The sequence below is a fragment of the Myotis myotis genome, unplaced genomic scaffold (genome assembly GCF_014108235.1).
Source record: "Myotis myotis isolate mMyoMyo1 unplaced genomic scaffold, mMyoMyo1.p scaffold_m19_p_1, whole genome shotgun sequence".
Lineage (NCBI taxonomy): Eukaryota > Metazoa > Chordata > Mammalia > Chiroptera > Vespertilionidae > Myotis > Myotis myotis.
This window is the reverse complement of record NW_023416313.1, coordinates 72,200,074-72,219,817: the sequence shown is the minus strand read 5'-3', so window position 1 is coordinate 72,219,817 and position 19,744 is coordinate 72,200,074. Positions and strand designations below refer to the sequence as shown.

Genomic DNA, 19,744 nt, shown 5'->3' with positions numbered 1-19,744 from the left:
CCACTGAAGCAAGTCTTGCCCCAGAAGGGTGTCTTCAGCACAGAAGTTCTCCCACTGCAGACACAGCCGATTCTCACTGCCAATTGGCCTGGAGGTCAACTCCTCCCAGTGATCCTACAACAATCAAGGCATAACTACAATAAGACTGTGCACAAAGCCCACAAGGGGGTGCACCAAGAGTGTCCACCGCAGGTAACAGGGGAGGCTGAGCCACTGGGCCCTACAGGACACCTAGCACACAAAACCACTCTACCAACACAGGGAAGCATAAAAAATGCGGAGACAAAGAAACAGGTCACAGATGACAGAAATGGAGGAAAGCAAACGACTGGATATAGAGTTCAAAACCACGTTTATAAGGTTTTTCAAGAATTTTATGGAAACTGCCGATAAATTTAGTGAGACCCTCAAGAAATCTAGTGAGACCCTCGAGGATATGAAAAAGGACCAACTAGAAATTAAGCATACACTGGCTGAAATAAAGAATAATATACAGAGATCCAACAGCAGACAAGAGGATCCCAAGAATCAAGTCAAAGATTTGAAATACAAAGAAACAAAGAATACCCAACCGAAAAAGAAAAAAGAAAAAAGATTCCAAAAATATGAAGATAGTGTAAGGAGCCTCTGGGACAACTTCAAGCGTACCAACATCAGAATTATAGGGATACCAGAAGAAGAGAGAGACCAAGATATTGAAAACCTATTTGAAGAAATAATGACAGAAAACTTACCCTACCTGGTGAAAGAAATAGACTTATAAGTCCAGGAAGCGCAGAGAACCCCAAACAAAAGGAACCCAAAGAGGACCACACCAACACACGTCATAATTAAAATGCCATGAGCAAAAGACAAAGAGAGAATCTTAAAAGCAGAAAGAGAAAGACAGTCAGTTACCTACAAGGGAGTACCCATACGACTGTCAGCTGATTTCTCAACAGAAACCATGCAGGCCAGAAGAGAGTGGCAAGAAATATCCAAAGTGATGAATAGCAAGAACCTACAACCAAGATTACTTTATCCAGCAAAGCTATCATTCAGAATAGAAGGTCAGATAAAGAGCTTCACAGATAAGAAAAAGCTAAAGGAGTTCATTACCACCAAACCAGCATTATATGAAATGCTGAAAGGTATCCTTTAAGAAGAGGAAGAAGAAAAAGGAACTCTTACCATTTGCCACAGCATGGATGTAACTGGAGAGCAGATAAATACTACATTATCTCACTCATTTGTGGAATATAATGAACAACATAAACTGATGAACAAGGACTGATCCAGAGACGGAGAGGCATTGATTGGACTGTCGGGCCTTGGAGGGAAGGTAGGGGAGGGTGGGGGTAAGGTGGAAAGATCAACCAAAGGACTTATATGCAAGCATATAGGCCTAACCAATGGGCACGGACAACGGGGTGTGAGGGCATGAGCGGGGGGGGGCGGGGGGGGAGGGTAGGGGGTAACGTGGGGATAAGGACACATACGTAATATCTTAATCAATAAAAAATATATTTAAAAAAAACAACAAAAAAAAACTACATTACAAATATGGGAAACAGAATGGAAAGAGTAAAAAAGTAGAAGAGGCAGAACCTGATGAATTTGTAGTGAAAAAGTATTGGCCTGATGTGTAATAAATGGGAAAGTGGAGTGTTTCCTGAAGTGGAAGGGATTCATAGATGCTGACAATACTTGGGATCTAATTCTTTTTTAAACAGAGAATTCTTAACTCAATCTTATTTCCTACATTTGTATTTTTATTATACATGGCCACCCAAAAACCACTAACTTTTGGCTAACCCCAAAACTGCTGACTTACGTTTCGTCCCTATCACTTCCAAACTCAGCATTCCCAAAGTAGAACACAAGGGAGAATGCCTATAAGAGAATAAAAATGAGACAACAAAGAGAGAAATGCAACAGGCCAGGAAGCATTCCCTATTGTCCACCTATCTGGACATTGCAACTTATGCCATTCTCCTTTCTCCAAATTAAAGAACTTCTTTCAGATGAAAAGGGGTCAATAACAGGACTTACATGAACAAACAGCTAGGTAAAGGAAGAAAATCAACTAGGTAAAGAAAGAAAATCTTTTCCCACCAGTACTCATGCTCCAAAAAACAAAGAAGGAGGGAAGGAAGGAGGGAGGGAAGGAGAGAGGGAAAGAGGAAAGGAGGGAGGGCGGGAGGGAGGGAGGGAGGGAAGGAGGGAAGGAGGGAGAGGGGAGGGAGACGGGGAAAAGGAGGGGGAGGAAGGAAGGGGAGAAAAAAAGAGGAAGAAGGAAAGAACCAGATTGAATTTAGTCTCATTTGTATTCTTTCTCTCATTCATTTAATAAAACCATGAACAAGTTCACTGGAGCATCCTGTTTAGCCCTAAGTGTAAAGGCCAAGACAATCAGTATTATTTTAAAGCAAAATCATACTACCACTCATAACAAAAAATGTTAGATAATTCAATCCAACTCTTAACTTCCTAGAATCTTAAAGAAATACAAACTAATTTCAAAAGTATATTTTCTTTTTTTTTTGTCAAGATATATCTTTAATAGTTTTCCTTATTAAAAATAATGCATGTTTACTATAGAAAATAAGTATCCAAAACTTTGTCAACTTTTGGTTCCCCCAAAAGTTAACTCAATTGTCCCTTATTCAAAAGTAAATAAAAATTTCTCTTAGGCTCTAACAACCTTTTAGATTTATTCATGTACTTTTTTGCTGATTTTTTAAAAAATGGAGTATTATTATGCATACAGTGGGGCCTTGACTTACGAGTGTCCCGACTAACGAGTTTTTCAAGATACGAGCCGTCTCTCTCTCTCGGCCGATTTTTTGCTTTGAGTTGCGAGCTAAAATTCGGGTTACGAGCCAGCTTCAGATACCCCACCGCTAGTTGGCGCAGCTAACAGTGAACGCCACATCAGCCCAGCATTACATGTCTCACTCGTTCACTTTTTGATTTGACATACGAGTAATTTGAGTTACGAGCTCCGTCACGGAACGAATTAAACTTGTAAGTCAAGGCCCCACTGTACTCTTTTGGAAGTGTATGCATTTTTCACATTTTAAAATATTTCATCAACATCTTTTTTATACAATCAACACAGACAAGGGTACTTGCATTGTGCTCTGCATCTACAAAAACTTGTTGATCATATGAATAACATCCCAACATCTTCTCATTCTTGGCATCAATTTAGATTTTTTTCTAACCACTTTTCAGAAAATTTGTTTTGACTTCCTGGAAATATGTTTTAGGATAAAAGTGCTGTCATCATTTTTCAAGACATGTAGATAAATGAGAAGGAAAAAATGTGAGAGGCCACACTTTCTGTGACAAAAATAATCTGTAAATATTCCAGATGTCAGCTGGCCTGAAAATAGAAAAGATTACTAAATATTAAACTATAAACTCACTTCTGACTGGTCTTCTCTTGGGCTTAAAACAAGTTAATATACTTAATTTCTTTGTCAGTCTACTTAAATTTTAAGGGTGGGATATAATCATTTTTTTTGTGGAATTTAAAAAATCAATCGCTACAAACTCATCAATATTAAATACATAAGTTTGTTACTAAAAAAAATGTTATACATTCTTTCTACCTAAAAGCTATATTATTTTCTGTTCCAATAATGTTCAGGTGCTTGTACAGTAATTCCTAATAATTCATAGTGGGTATTTAAAAGTTAACACTGTCAAAAGGTAATCAACTAACTCATAGAATTTTTTTCATAGAAAAAAACTAAAACCAAACAAAGAAGATATGAAGGTTAAATGTCCTGAAATTGTAGGATGTGGAAAGAAGCACAGAGTATGTGTTTATGGATGACATTATCCTTCTTTCACATAATCTCAAAGCATATTATTAGATGTTAGTGTTTATGAACAAAAGTACCTGTATTGATGTAATTAAATCAGCAGTTCTTTCAAAACCAGTTTTAAAAAATACTTTACCAAAAGGCAATTCATTTTGCTTAGAAAAAAACAAGCAAGAAACCTCTCAACTCTGCAGCTCAGAGGAAACTGTTATAAATATGTGCAAAATATGTTTCACGAACATGGGAAATAAAAATATATTATCCCAATGTATCTTCACAATATCTAGAAATTCTTAGTGTATTGATTACATGAATATGATAAGGCAATGAAATTAGGTTCATCCATTCAAAATGTATTAAGCACTTAATATGTACAATGCTTATTAGTAGGTACCTAATAGGTACAATGCCAGTTGAAGGTTATAACAAGGGTGATCAACCTCCTTCCATGCTACGATGAGAAACTGGCATGAAACACACACAAAATTAATTAATAAATTACAATTGAGAAGACTCCTCCAAATAAGTATAGGATGACAGGAGAATATACCCTTAAGTGAAAAATTAGTGTGAATTAAAGGCCATACATAGTACAGTTGACCTTAACGTGGGAGGTTAGGGGAGTCAATCCTCAGTCAGTTGAAAATCTGCAAATAATTTTTGATTCCCCCAAAAGTTAACTCAATTGTCCCTCAGTATCTGAGTGGGATTGCTTATAGGATCCGTGCTCATACCCTCTCCAACCTCTTTTAAGAAAGATAGGAAGACATAGGCAAAAACATTTCCATACTATAAACCTATCCTAAGGAATTATTTCTGGTTTGGTTTTGTTTGTGTTTTTGTTATTACTTTTTTAAAGGACAGCCCTGGCCAGGGAACTCAGTTGGTAAGAGGGTTCTGCCAAGGTTGTGGGTTCGATCCCTGGTCAGGTCACATACAAGAATCGCCAATGAATGCATAAATAAGTGGAACAACAAATCAATGTCTCTCTCTCTCTCTCAAATCCATTAATAAATAATAAAAAAGGGCAAATTCACCAGTGATAGTCATTCTGTGAATATTTTTTTTAATTGAACCATCCTAGCCCAACCAGCATTGCTCAGTGGTTGAGCTTTGAGCTATGAACCAGGAGATCAACGTTTGATTCCTGGTCAAGGCACATACTTAGGTTTCTATCTCTCTCTCCCTCTCTCTTCCTCTCTGAAATCAATAAAAATATATTTTAATAATTTAAAAAAATTGAACCATCCTAAATAACCAAAATATAGGGAAATGATGCATCATTGCCTTTAAGTAATATAGTAATTATGTATTCTAATTATGAAAAACAATTACAGAAATATAATTGTCTAAGCACAATTCAATGTTATAAATCCAAATATAAAATTGCATATACACTATGAATTCAATTATATAAAATATATACTATTTGAGCAATACCAGAGGGTCATATGCAAAAAAGCAAACAGTTGCTTTAATACAGTGGGGTTACAATGACTCCCCCCTCCCCCATTTCAAAGTGTGCTTATTTTAAAATTATGGTTATACTTTTAAAACAACAACAGAAAGAGGTTGAGAAAGATGAAGAGACTAGATTAGTTTAGATGAGTTAGATAAAATTATGTATAAAATGGAGGAAAACAGTAGAGTGTTTAACTAAACCAAAGTTATAAACTTAATCTCCTCCAACCACCTATTTCTCAACCAATGCTGAATTTTCCTTAATTTCTTCATCTTAATTTCAACCTCTTAACTCCAGGTCTTCAAACATGTTATTCCCCTGCTTAGAACCCTCTCCCTTTTCTTCTTTACTTAGCCAGGCAGCAACTGAAATGATTTCCTAATGGTGGTCCTTCCTGCCCTCTCTGCAGATCGGCTCCCTTGCTCCTGCAAACACTGTATTTCCCTTTTTGCTTTAATAATACTGTGCTACTCGTGCAGCATCAGTTTCCCAATAGTTGTATGTTCTATATGAGGCCAAGAACCATAACTGTCTTGTTTTTGTCTATATCCCCAAAGACCAACACAGCAGAAGTATACATGGAGGTACTCAAAAAGTATCTGTTAGTACAACAATAAAATCAGCCCCTGCTGGGTGGCTCACTTGGTTGGAGCATTGTCCCAGGCACCAAAAAGATTGCAGGTTGGATTCCTGGTCAGGGCACACAACTAAATTGTGGGTGAGGTCCCCTGCTGGGGCGCAGGCAGGAGACAACTGTTCAATGCTTCTCACATTAATGGTTTCTCTCTTTCCCTTCCTCTTTTCCTCCCCCATCCCTTCCTCTCTCTCTAAAATCAATAGAAACATATCATCAGGTGAGGATTAAAAAAATTATTTATTCAAAATCATATAATCTCTTTCTTTAAACAATTTAAAATCAGACTCAAATATCACTCTTAAAACATTTTAAGAAACTAATGTATAGCATCATGTGTCTTAGACTTGTCTATAAAACAATATTTCAATCACTTACACTTTGCATAATATTCCAAATCAATTTTCTAGCTTTCAATACACCTTGCAATTATTAAACTTTTAAGAGTCATAACTATGGATGGTAAGTATCCTGACATTTTACATTCTATATAACAGTGGTTCTCAACCTTCCTAATGCCGCGAACCTTTAATACAGTTCCTCATGTTGTGGTGACCCCCAATTTCATTGTTACAAATTGAACATAATTAAAGCATAGTGATTAATCACAAAAACAATATGTAATTATATATGTGTTTTCCGATGGTCTTAGGCGACCCCTGTGAAAGGGTCGTTCGACCCCCAAAGGGGCCAGGACCCATAGGTTGAGAACCACTGCTATATAATAAAAGGCTAATGTGTAAATCGACCAAACAGCAGAGTTATAAATGGACAAAATACAAACAATTGGTAAATCAGGATAAAACGCATTTGGGAAATAATTTTGGATACTATTTTTACAGCTTTTCTTGTCATTTTGAAAAATATGAAACAAAATATGTAAAATAATGCAAATCATCTCCTAACAAGAACTTAAAATATTATAACTGAATATACTCTATATGAAATGCTTCGCCCTAGTTGGTTTGGCTCAATGGATAGAGCGTCAGTCTGCGGACTGAAGGGTCCCAGGTTCAATTCCGGCCAAGGACACATGCCTGGGTTGTGGGATCGATCCCCAGTAGGGGGCGTGCAGGAGGCAGCCAATCAATGATTCTCATCATTGATATTTCTCTCTCCCTCTCCCTTCCTCTCTAAAATCAATAAAATATATATTTTTTTAAAAAAGAAATGCTTCATTAAATTCATATTGAATTCCCCATAGTATCAAACTAAGAATTATTCACTTTTCTGCAGTAAGTGGTCAAAAAGAAAATAAATTAGCTAAAAATAAAGTATATTCCATTTTAAATGATCAATATTAATACAATGAAAACTGCTCTAGTAAATTTTCTGAGAAGCAGTTTTTGCTGACATTCTTTATCACCTTACCCACATTTTATTGCTGCCATGATTCTGATAGGCTATACACAGTGTTTCTCAACAGAGACTGTTATGCACTCTACCTGGCCCCTGCCCACAAAAAGGCAATGGGCTCCCCCAATAACTATGACAACCAAAAAGTCTGCATACATTTCCAAATTCACCTCCCCCATTAAGAATCACTGATTGTATATTCATTTTAAGAATGACTGACATGTAAAACTTTATATTCCAAAATCTAAATTTATCAAACATATATGGGTCCTAACAAATTGATACTTTTTATAATTCACAGGGGGGATTCTTTAAAGATTCTGTTAAATGCAGATACACCAGTATTTAAAACACAATTAATTCAACTTAAATTTTCTTTAATTTCTGCCAACTTCTGAGGTACAAAGCTATTCAATAAAACAGAATATATATCTAAATAAGCTATTGTCCTAGACAGAAGTTTTAGCCCATACCTAGGGGAAATGTTTTTATAACTTGCTGGGAGATTTTTCTATTTAGGAAGACGCAGAAGAATCCCTCAACCACCATTAAAGGACTTAGCAATCTACTCAATTATTTACAACATTGAGCGTTATAGTAAATATTAAAACAAATTGTTCTTCACTTCAGTATGAACTCTTAGTCTACTACTACAGTAGATGAAGATATTTACTCCTCCTCTAATGGGAAGCTACAAATACCACTACATTACAAATTATCCACTGCCATTACTTTTTCCTCAGCTCAATGAGAAACATTTCATACCCAGAAGTGACCTCAAAACACTCACTCCATTAGACCAAAGGGCAGGATCAAACAATCCAACATAATAGATTCCCTCCTGAAGTGCCCAGTAAGAAGAGAATTAACATCCAGAAAGACTCTCTTAGGAAACATGTCATGTAATTAGTTACAGAACAAAACTTGCTTGAAGATTAAAATTTTAAAATAGAGCAAATAGGCTTTACTTTCTTTTAACTTAAAACTTGGGAAAAGAAAATTAAGTAGTAACCTAAGTAATCACTTTTGGTTTTGGGGGCTATTAGGGGGCTTTTTAAAAACATATTCCATCAAAATGATCACCTACATATGATCTGGCATTACATCAACTACTCTTGTTGTTATCTCCCTTAAAGATCTAAGAGGTCCACTTCTAATTACAGGCATGCTTTAAATACATCATTTCATCTTTAGCACCACCTAGTAAAACAGAATTTTGAATATTTCTGATTAATGCTAAGCATTGCAAAATATGCAAATACAGAAAAACAAGAACTTAAAGAATGAAAATCAAAAGGCTTTTTGTAGATTGTAATAAAAATAAAGTTAACAATTCACAATGAAATGACCACATCATAGCATCATATGATACATTTTTCATAAAAATTCAGCTTCAGAATTTATAAAGATCTAGACTAAAAGCTGAAAAACATCCTAAAGCATTTAACAAATTCTCTAGACCTTATAGTTGAGACATCCCAACTAGTGTTTCAGGGTGTGTGGAGAAAGTGATCCCCTCTGCTGTCAAGGTAGTTGGGCACAAAGGGCAGCTTTGCCTGAGGTGTCAACGTCAGTGGACTCCAAGTTTCAAACAGCTCTATCAGTTTATCCCACATGCTTTCTCTGTCTAAGCAGTTCATGACATGGGAAGGGTTAGGAAATCCTGCAGAGATAAATCCCCCCAGACATACAAATATCCAACCTTTCTTCTACTCTATAAAGAAATACTGGAAATTTTAGTTACCCATCAATATCACCCAAATCTAGATTTGGAAATTCTATCTAGACATTAATGACGTATCTTCCTGTTGTTTTTTTAAACCTCAACCTAAGATATGGTTTTTTTTATTGATTTTTAGATAGACAGGGGGGGGGGGGGGTAAAGGGGAGGGGGGAGAGAGAGAGAGAGAGAGAGAGAGAGAGAGAGAGAGAGAGAGAGAGAGAGAGAAAGAGAGAAAGATCCATGTGTGGGAGAAACATAGTTCAGTTGCTTTCTATATGTGCCCCAACCAAGGATCAAACCCTCAACCTAGGTATGTGCCCTGACCAGCAATCAAATCCGCAACCTTCTGGTTTACAGACAACGCTCCAACCAACTGAGCTACCCGGCCAGGGCTCTTTCTAACTTTTAAATATTGCTTCTCTAATATTTTTTAGAACCCCTTTTTTTTTTTACTTTTAATATATTTTACTCAATCTATCCAAAGTATTATCATTTCAACATATAACCTATAAATTTTTAATTGAGGGAAAATTGTTACATAACATTATATTAGTTACATAATTATTAAAAAACATAATAATTTGGTCTTTGTATATACTACAAAGTGATTATCACAATAAGTCCAGTTACCACCTGTCACCATATAATTGATCCCCTTCACCCATTTCACCCATACAACCGCCTTCTTCTCTGAAAACCACCAATCTATAAGTTTTGTTTTGTTTGTTTATTTGTTTTTAATTTTAAATAAAGTGAAATCATACAGGATCTGTCTTTCTCTGTCTGACATATTTCACTTACCATAATACCTTAAGGTCTATTCATGTTGAAGCAAATGGCAAGATTTTATTTTTATGGCTGAACAGTATTCTATTTTGTATGTATATACGACATCTTATTTATCCATTTATCTATCATAGATCAATGGAATGGAATAGAAAGGCCATAAATAAATCCATACATATATACTCAAATAATTTATAAAAATGGAGCCTAGAATATACAATGGGGAAAAGACAGTCTCTTCAATAAATGGTAATGAGAAAACTGGTCAGCCGCATGCACAATAATGACACTAGACCATTATCTTATACCATACACAAAAATTAAAATGTATTACAGATTTGTATGTAAGATGTGAAACCATAAGACTCCAAAAGAAAACATACATGGTAATAAGCTCCTTGACATTGATCCTGGCATTGATTTTTTAGAACTGACTCCAAAGACAAAGGCAACAAAAGTAAATATAAATAAGTGATACTACATCAAACTAAAAGGCTCTGTATAGTAAAGGAAACCATCGACAAATGGGAGAAAATATTTGCAAATCACAAATCCAATATTCAAAATATCTAAGGAACTCATACAACCAATAGCAAACAAAAATTTTTTCAATTAAAAAATGGATAGAGGATCTAAACAGACATTTTTTCAAAGAAGATATACAGATGGCCAAAAGGCACATAAGGTGTTCAATATCAATAATTTCAGGCAAATGAAAACAAAACCACAATGAAATATCACCACACCGGTTTGAATGGCTATTATCAACGAGACAAGAAATAACAAGATTGGAGAGGATATGGCGAAAAAGGAAACCCTCATAAACTGTTGGTGGGAATGTAAATTAGCTTCTCCAATATTTCTTTATCAAAAACAGGAACGCTGATAAATTCAGTTCCCACTCCCTGGTAACTGCAGCATAACGTGACCACCACAACATGCCCTCACCTTGAATGGTCCACTCAAGGATGACTTACATCACTAGGCAAAATCATCAAATTGGCAAGAACAAGAAAGAGAACTTAAAGTCTATTTCAAAGGGAGACTGCAAAGAGCTGAAAACTAAGAACAAAGCTAGAAAAGGCAAAAACTGCTTATAACTGATCTTTTTAGTTTACATCTAACAAAAATGTCTACTTGTCAGAATAATTTTTCCAGAATGAAACCTTAAAGTGCTTTCCTCATTGAAATCCTTAAATAGCTCCTTAAGCCCTACAAGATAAATTTCAAACTTCCTGGAATGTACATGGCCTGGCCTTTCCTATCTCTAATCTCCAGAATGTTCAACTACTTGGTAACAACTACCAGTAGTCAAACTTTCGTATAACTCTCACACGGCTCCAACTACTTGGAATGCTTCATCCTGTCTCTGTCTCTCTCCCTCTCTCTCTCTCTCTCTTCCCCGCCCCCCTTTCTTTCTCTCTCACTCTCTGTCTCCTTCTGTCTATCTCTGTCTCTTCAGGGCAATAGCTCAAATTTCACCTTAAAATATGTGGAATAACTACCACATACAAAGGACATTACTTAGAAACACCAAAATCTATGCACTATTTATTGAACACCATTAAGTACCAGGAATAGTGTTTAGCACTAGGAATAAAATTGTGCCCTCAAGAATCTATAGACAAGATAAGAATGAATGAGCAGGTGATTTTAATACAGTATGATAGGTACCAGAATGAGGCAAGCAGAGTGCTATGGAGAAGAAGGGCAATGGGACTCACCTAACCAGCTGAGTGGTACAAGGATGACAGAGAGGAACTCTAGGAACTAGGGAACTAAGCAGAAACTGATTTTTTTCTTTTAATCTTAAATGTGAAATAAGGACATTGGGCTTTATTTGTTGACTTGTTAATCATCACCAGAGAATATATTTATTCCATTGGTTTTTCAGAGAGAGTGTAAAGGAGGGAGGGAGAAGAGGGACAGAGAGAGAAACATCGATGTGAGGGAGACACATCAACTGGTTGCCTCCAGCGAACATCCAGACCAGGGGATGGGAGTGAACCCAAAACCCAGATACATGCCCTTGACTAGGAATCGAACCCAAGAGCCTTCAGGTCACAGTTTGACACTTTGACCACTGAGCAACACTGGCCAGGGCTTTGGGGCTTATTTTAACACCAGTGGCATTGTTCATTCTTTGTGGCTCCCCTGTCTTGGCAACAAACAGAGAAATTCCAGATAAAATATAAAAACAAATCATCAACATACCTACATCCCAAAACATGTTAAACATCTCTATGGATCAAAAATCTAACAGGAACACAAAGTGTGAGCCAAGCTGAAGCCAGGAGGCCTCCTGGGCTCTGGGCCCCAAAGCAGGAAAATCAGCAGGAAGTTGATTCTAGGGTAATCGTAAATACAAGGGTTCCATATAAAGCAGGGTAGTAGCCAAGCTCTTAGATTAAAACCAAGGACAGGGTGGCACTTCTTGATTATGAAACCAGACTGAAAAAGACTTCTGCTAACTGCACTGAGGCTACAGCTTAGGATGCTGCTGACCTAATGCCAGCTGACTCAGTGACTGAGTCTGTCATATCCCCAACGTCACTATGGGGCCAAGCCCTGATCCACTAACACAAGACCAGATTCTGATCTGGGAACACCGAAGCCAGACAAGAGGCAACTATAAGTCTGCTAGACCAATCACAAAAAGAGATAGACAGAGAGAGAAAATAAGAGAAAGAAAAAGAATCCTCATCAAAATGTGCCTGAAAACTTATAGAACATAAAGAAAACACCAATGATATCAACGTAAAAACCACAACATAAATTCACTGGACAAAAAATTTAAAAATAATCCAGTGATCTAAAAAAGACTTTAAAATAAACATGTAAAAGGCTCACAATGAGATGAAGGAATAAAAAAGAACCAGAAAATTAAAAAAAAAACAAAAAACAAAAACAAACAAGGAGAGGTGAGAAAACAACTAGTGGATCTAAAAAAGAACTGATAAAAAAATCTTACAGCCCTGGATAGTGTGGGACATTTGTTATGACCTCAGTCTCATGCACCAAAGGTTCTCAGGCTCAATTCAATTCCCAATCAAGGGCACATATCTGGGTTACAGGTTCAATCCCCAGGCAACCAATTGATGTCTCTCTCACATCCATATTTCTCTCTCCCTATCCCCCTCCCTCCTTTCCACTCTATCTAAAATCAATGGAAAAATATCCTCAGGTGAGGATTAACAAACATACCAAAAAATCTTGCAAATGAAATATAGCCATTGTAATTTACATATAATAACAGGGCTCTGCGTTCTTAGAGGCAGCTGTGGACAAGACATTGTTAGACACTGAGACTCAGAAAGGAAAGATAACTGGTACCTGAGCTCAAAGAAGTAACCATATGTAACAGTGATACTAACAGAACATTAAGATTACAGAGTAAAACAAAATTTAGTTAAATTTCAAAAATGTAAGTATTTTTTAAGTTAAAAGGCTTGACATTTCTAAGTTTCACAAACTAATATCACCACATTTATTAGAGCTGGCACTTTATATTAGATCAGCGATTTTCAACCTTTTCATCTCATGGCACACATAACCTAATTACTAAAATTCTGCAGCACACCAATATTATATTTTTTGCCGATCCGAACAAAAAAAAAAAAAGTAGGTATAATTTTTATTCATTTATACCGAATGGCTATTGTGTTGGCTGCTATCATTTTTTTATTTGACAATCTAAGGGAAAAGATATCAGTGCCCCTGACTAGTCAGGCATTGCATGTTTTAAAAACTCTTGCAGCATACACTTGAAAATCACTGCATCAGATAAACATTCTCACAAAACTTCAGATGAATGGAGCTGAAATAACAAATGCAGCTTCTTTCTTAATCTGTATTTGAACTCATCTGGCAACTATCCTTGTGTATCCAAAGTGCACCACTGTGAAAATGTGCACACTAGAAAGTCTAAAAAATCAAAGACTACTTCTTGCAATATTATTCTTAGTAGAAAGCACTCAAAGATACCACAGTAACAACAGCTTCATTTTCATTTATCAACTAGAGGCCCGATGCACAAAATTCATGCAACGGCCTTGGCCCCCTACCGCCACCACCATGGCCGCCTCTGCTGTGGCCCCCGCCCACTGCAGCTTTGTCCAGAAGGAAGGACGTCCAGAAGGACATCTGGTCTAATTAGCATATTATGCTTTTATTATTATAGATTGCCTAATTATTTAAACTGTTGATAAGAAAAGGTACTCTGGTCAATATTAAGGTAAATACAGGGTGGGGCAAAACTAGGTTTACAGTTGTGAGTATGCAAAACACAGAGTTTAGTCTTATATTATTATTTAACTAGAGGCCCGGTGCACAAAAATTTGTGCACTCGGGGGGAAGGGGGGGTCCCTCAGCCCAGCCTGTGCCCTCTCACAGTCTGGGACCCCTCAGGAGATAACAACCTGCTGGCTTCGGCCTGCTCCCGGGTGGCAGAGGGCAGGCCCAATCCCTAGGTGCAGCCCCTGGTCAGGCTCAGAGCGGGGCTGATTGGGGAGTTGAGGCGCCGCCCCCTGTCATGCACAGAGCAGGACGGATCGGGAGGTTGCAATGCCACCCTCAGTCACGCTCAGGGTAGGGCCAATTGGGGGATTGGGGCACCGCCCCATCACACTCAAGGCAGGGTCGATGGGCAGGTTGCGGCGCCACCCCGTCACGCACAGAGCAGGGCCAATCAGGGGGTTGGGGCGCTGCCCCCTGTCACTCACAGAGCAGGGCCCATCGGGGAGGTGGGGCTCCATACCCTGTCACGCACAGAGCAGGGTCGATCAGGGGGTTGGGGAGCTCCCCGATGTCATGCACAGCAGGGCTGATCAGGAGGTTGAGGAGCTCCCCCGTCACTCACAGAGTAGGGCCGATAGGGGAGTTGGGGCACCGCCCCCTGTCACACACAGAGCAGGGCGGATCAGGGGGTTGGGGCGCCGCACCCTGTCACACTCAGGGCAGGGCCGATGGGGAGGTTATGGCTCTATCCCGTCACACACAGAGCAGGGCCCGTGGGGGGGGGAGGGGGGGTTGGGGCGCCGCCCTCTATCACCCACAGAGCAGGGCCCATCAGGGGGTTGGGGCGCCGCCACTGTCACGCTGATCCCGGTGCCGGGAGGCCTCGCGGCTCCGCTGATCCCGGTGCTGGGAGGCATATTACCCATTTACTATATAGGATAGAGGCCTGGTGCACGGGTGGGGGACGGCTGGTTTGCCCTGAAGGATGTCCTGGATCAGGGTGGGGGTCCCCACTGGCCAGCCTGGATGAGGGGATGATGGCTGTTTGCAGCTGGTCACACACCCTTCAGGGTGGGGGTCCCCACTGGGGTGCCTGGCCAGTCTGGGTGAGGGGCTGAGGGCCGTTTTCAGGCTGGCGGGTGACTGAAGCTCCCAACCTCTCCTTTTTTTCTTTTTCTTTTTTTATTCTGGGATTTATTTATCTTCCATGGCTGTCACTGGAGCTGAGAGCCAGCTTTAGCTCTGAGGCTCAGCTCCAGCTCTGAGGCCTCCGCTGCTGAAAGCAGGTCTGGGCTTTGTTTAGCTTCTATAATTGAAACACTGTTGCAACTCCAGCTCTGAGGCCTGGCTGGCTGAAAGCAGATTTCTGGGGATTGTTTAGCTTCTATAATTGCAACATAGTTGCACAGAGCGCAGCTCAGAGCTGGGTGGCGGCAGGCGGGGAACCTTGGCTTCCTCCGTCACTGGAGCAAGCAAGCCTCCTGTTGGCTTCAGCTGCCTGGCTGCCGGCCGCCATCTTGGTTGGCAGTTAATTTGCATATCACCCTGATTAGCCAATGGGAAACATATCGGAGGTACGGTTAATTACCATGTTTGTCTATTTTTAGATAATCCTATCTAATAAAAGAGAAACATGGTAATTAGCCGTAACTCTGCTACCCTTCCCATTGGCTAATCAGGGCTATATGCAAATAAACTGCCAGTCAAGATGGCGGCTGGCAGCCAGGGAGCTTGAAGCGAACAGGAGGCTTGCTTGCTTCAGTGACGGAGGACTCCAACGTTCCCCGCCTGCCGCTGCCGGCCTCTGAGCTTGCAGCTTGAAACATTGTTACAAATATAGAAGCTAAACAAACCCCAGAAACCTGCTTTCAGCCAGCCTGGATCTCAGAGCTGGAGTTGAAACAGTGTTTTGATTATAGGACCCAAACAAACCAGATACCTGCTTTCAGCAGCGGAGGCCTCAGAGCTGGAGCCGAGCCTCAGAGCTAAAGCTGGCCCAGAAAAAGAAAAGAAAAAGAAAAAAGGAGCGGTTAGGAGCTTCAGTCACCCGCCAGCCTGAAAACGGCCCTCAGCCCCTCACCCAGACTGGCCAGGCACCCCAGTGGGGACCCCCACCCTGAAGGGTGTGTGACCAGCTGCAAACAGCCCTCATCCAGGCTGGCCAGACACCCAAGTGGGACCCCCTCCCTGATCCGGGACACCCTTCAGGGCAAACCAGCTGGCCCCCACCCATGCACCAGACCTCTATCTTATATAGTAACAGGGTAATATGCAAACTAACCCTAACAGCAGAAGGACTGGGAATGACTGGTCACTATGACACACACTGACCACCAGGGGGCAGACGCTCAGTGTAGGAGCTGCCCTCTGGTGGTCAGGGCGCTCACACATGGGAGGAGCTCTGCTCAGCCACAAGCCAGGCTGATGGCTGCCAGTACAGCGGTGGTGGTGGGAGCCTCCTCTGCCTCCTCAGCAGCGCTAAGGATGTCCGACTGCAGTTTAGGCCTGCTCCCCACTGGCAAGTGGACATCCCCGAGGGCTGCCGGGCTGCCAGAGGGATGTCTGATTGCCATCTTAGGTCCAATCCCCCGGAGAGCGGGCCTAAGCCAGCAGGTGGTCATCCCCTGAGGGGTCCCAGACTGCGAGAGGGCACAGGCTGGGCTGAGTGACCCCCCCTCCCCGAGTGCACAAATTTTTGTGCACCAGGCCTCTAGTTGTATTAGATTCCATGTGAACAACTGTAAACTTCATTTTGTCCCATCCTGCATAATATGAATATGTGAAGAACTTTAAACTCCCTAATATTATAATAATAAAGAAATGCTCACTCCTTCCCAAAATTTTCATAATCGAAAAAGCTGTCATATATCAAAGTTATCAGGGTTATGATAGGGTAAAATCTGAACTCTGTCCTCACTCTCTAAAAGTAAACAGTTAACACAAAATAGTAATATCCAGTTCTCCTATTCACAAGCAGAAGTGGCTAGAAATGACAAAAAACATTACATATACAACTGAGAAGATAAAATCTACATCAAATGTGGTTTAAGTCTATAGAATAGACTTGGTACCTTGTTCCATCAAAGATGTTGATAAAGAGAACTTTATTATTCTTTTTTGTTTAATTTTGTGCTTGAACATAATATCAACCCATGTTACTCAATAATCAAATTTCACACAATAAAACATCTGCTGATTAAGGTCAATTGCAATTTTCCCTGCTTCATATTTCTAATGAGTCATTTTCCAATAGCTAGTCAATAAAAAAATTATAGATAATAGAATCATAAATCAGCCAAGAAGCTAATAACACAGATTTTCTTACCACATCTAACTTCTTAGAATAAATCAAACATCAAAAAGCAATTCCTTGTTTAAATAGAGACAAGTGCACAGTACTGGGCTAAAACAGATTATCCAATCTCTTGGATGAAGTGACATAATTCCAATTTGTCCAGTAATAATTTTTTTCTCTTTTTATATACAGCATTGCACATGCTCCTGAGACCATTGAAATGAAATAAAGAAGGACACTTACTCATGACTGGAAATGTCTCTGTATGTTGCCCCAATCAGATATTAAGCCAAAATCTGCTGTCCAAGATTTCTCGGAGGAATACATGTCCTAGTCAAAAAACATAGAGAAATAAGTCATATTTTGTGAAAGTATTTAAAATTAAGTTTTCTAAATGGAGATGAAAATAATTTAGTTTAAAATTTTCTATGTCCAAAAGAACCTCTTGGTGTCATCTATAATAATAAAAGCATAATATGCAAATCGACCAAAAGACCGAACAGCAGAACGACAGTCGGGACGACCTTCCAATGACCACACTATAACACCCACTGGTGCCAGACCAGCCAAGGCAAGTGCAACGTGACTGGTTGAGGGCCCGGCCATGACCCCATGATTGCCCTGCAGAGGGAGGACCAAGCCACCAGCCAGCAGGGCGATGGATCAATTCGGGGGCTCCACGATCGCCCAAAAGAGGGAGGCCCAGGCCACCAACCGGCAGGCTGTGGCGAGTGGGCAGGGCCTCCCTCTGCGGGGGCAATCCATCGGATCCCCAGCTAAGTGGTTAGGGCCTACCTCTTTGGGGTGATTGATGGCGGAGCTCCATGATCAATCACCCCAAAGAGGGAGGCCCTGGCTACCTGGTGGTGGTGCTGTGGCAGGTGGGCAGGGCCTCCCTCTGTGGGGGTGATTGATTGTGGGGCTCCTGGACTGTGAGAGGGCACAGGCTGGGCTGAGGGACCCCCCTCCCACCCCCCCGCCGAGTGTACCAATTTCATGCACCGGGCCTCTAATCTAAACATAAAAAAATGCCAGTCTATCTTTAGAACATCATGATCCCATTCTATTTTTCTTTTTCTATAAGAAGTTACCTCAAATGTAAATAAAATGTATAAAGTAATTACCATACAGAAACTCAGTAAGGTGATCTTTGTCTTAATATTAAACAAGCACTCCAGCTAGAGTAAATACAGCACAGCACACCTGCTAAATTTACTATGATTGCATACAAATTATTTATATACACGACTAAATAAAGCTTATCAAAGTTATTGCTATAGATTTTCTCTAAAAATGAGCATTTTCCTCACTATAAAAGTAATATGGTTTCACTGATTTAAAAAAGTTGAAAACAATACCAAAGTAGAAAAAATTATATCACAACACCACACTGCTATATTTAGGGTATATTAGGGGTATATTTCTTTTCAAGGCATTTTTTGTAACTATTTCTTCAATATAATTTATAAACATTACATACAAAATTTTGTATTTTATTCTTTTCACTTGGGTATAACATAAAGCATCACCTTGTATTAGTATAAATATATTTAACCTTTTGCTAAAATTTACATTATAAATTTCCTTTCTGCCCAGCCAGTGTTGCTCAGTGGTTGAGCATTGACCTGTGAACCAGGAGGTCATAGTTCACGGCACATGCCTGGGTTTTGGGTCGATCCCCAGTAGGGGGCATGAGGGAGGCAGCCAATCAGTGATTCTCATAATTAATGTTTCTATTTCTCTCTCCCTCTCCTTTCCTCTCTGAAATCAATAAATAAATAAAAAATTTTCACAAATTTCCTTTCTTGATTAATGTATTTTTAAATGAGGCATAAATTAATATTAATGCTTCATTTAAATATACCAATGGATGCATAAATACCTCCCCAAATCTAATATATGAAATTCCACAGATAAGATCAAATTAGATACAAAATGTACTAGTATAATTGTGCTACCTGATATGTAGCTTCCTTCAATCACAAGAAATGATGGTTACTTTATTTGCTAAATCAATTAAGAAAATGGAATAATACTAAGGACCTCTGCTTCTAAAACAGATAATAGATAAAGTTAGGATAACGGGTCCTAACAGATAAAGTTAGGATAACATTCTTTGAAGAAATAACGCTTGCCCCATATATACACTTTATTCATGTGTGTAATATACATGGAAAGTATAAATTTACAAACTGACCATTCTGTATGAATAGTATGGCTCCACTACTGTAATTAACAGTGGCATACAATCATAGTGCTATCACGTAATGACCTGACCCTCATCCCACATGCTTTCTTCTTTATCTATACTGTAGATACTATTAAATGATTTCATTTCCAGATAATCCAATTACCACAAAGGAAATGAGAAGTTATATGGAAAATCTGAAGCTTATCTACATGTTAGTTTTAGAATACATGATGGAAGTTTCTCACTTCA

General features: G+C 39.4%; 1 protein-coding gene across 6 annotated transcripts in view; it reads right to left on the bottom strand.

Moving 5' to 3' along the window:
• Positions 1-19,744, bottom strand: part of USP6NL (USP6 N-terminal like) — a 179,389-nt gene that overhangs the window by 143,366 nt on the left and 16,279 nt on the right. For all 6 annotated transcript variants that reach the window (XM_036341229.1, XM_036341203.1, XM_036341238.1 and 3 more), the window contains exon 2: positions 17,548-17,634. Coding sequence is in view for 2 of the 6 variants with exons in the window: in XM_036341203.1 (XP_036197096.1) it covers positions 17,548-17,551 (4 nt within the window). In the remaining 4 variants the exon portion in view is untranslated. The remainder of the gene's footprint in view (positions 1-17,547; positions 17,635-19,744) is intronic.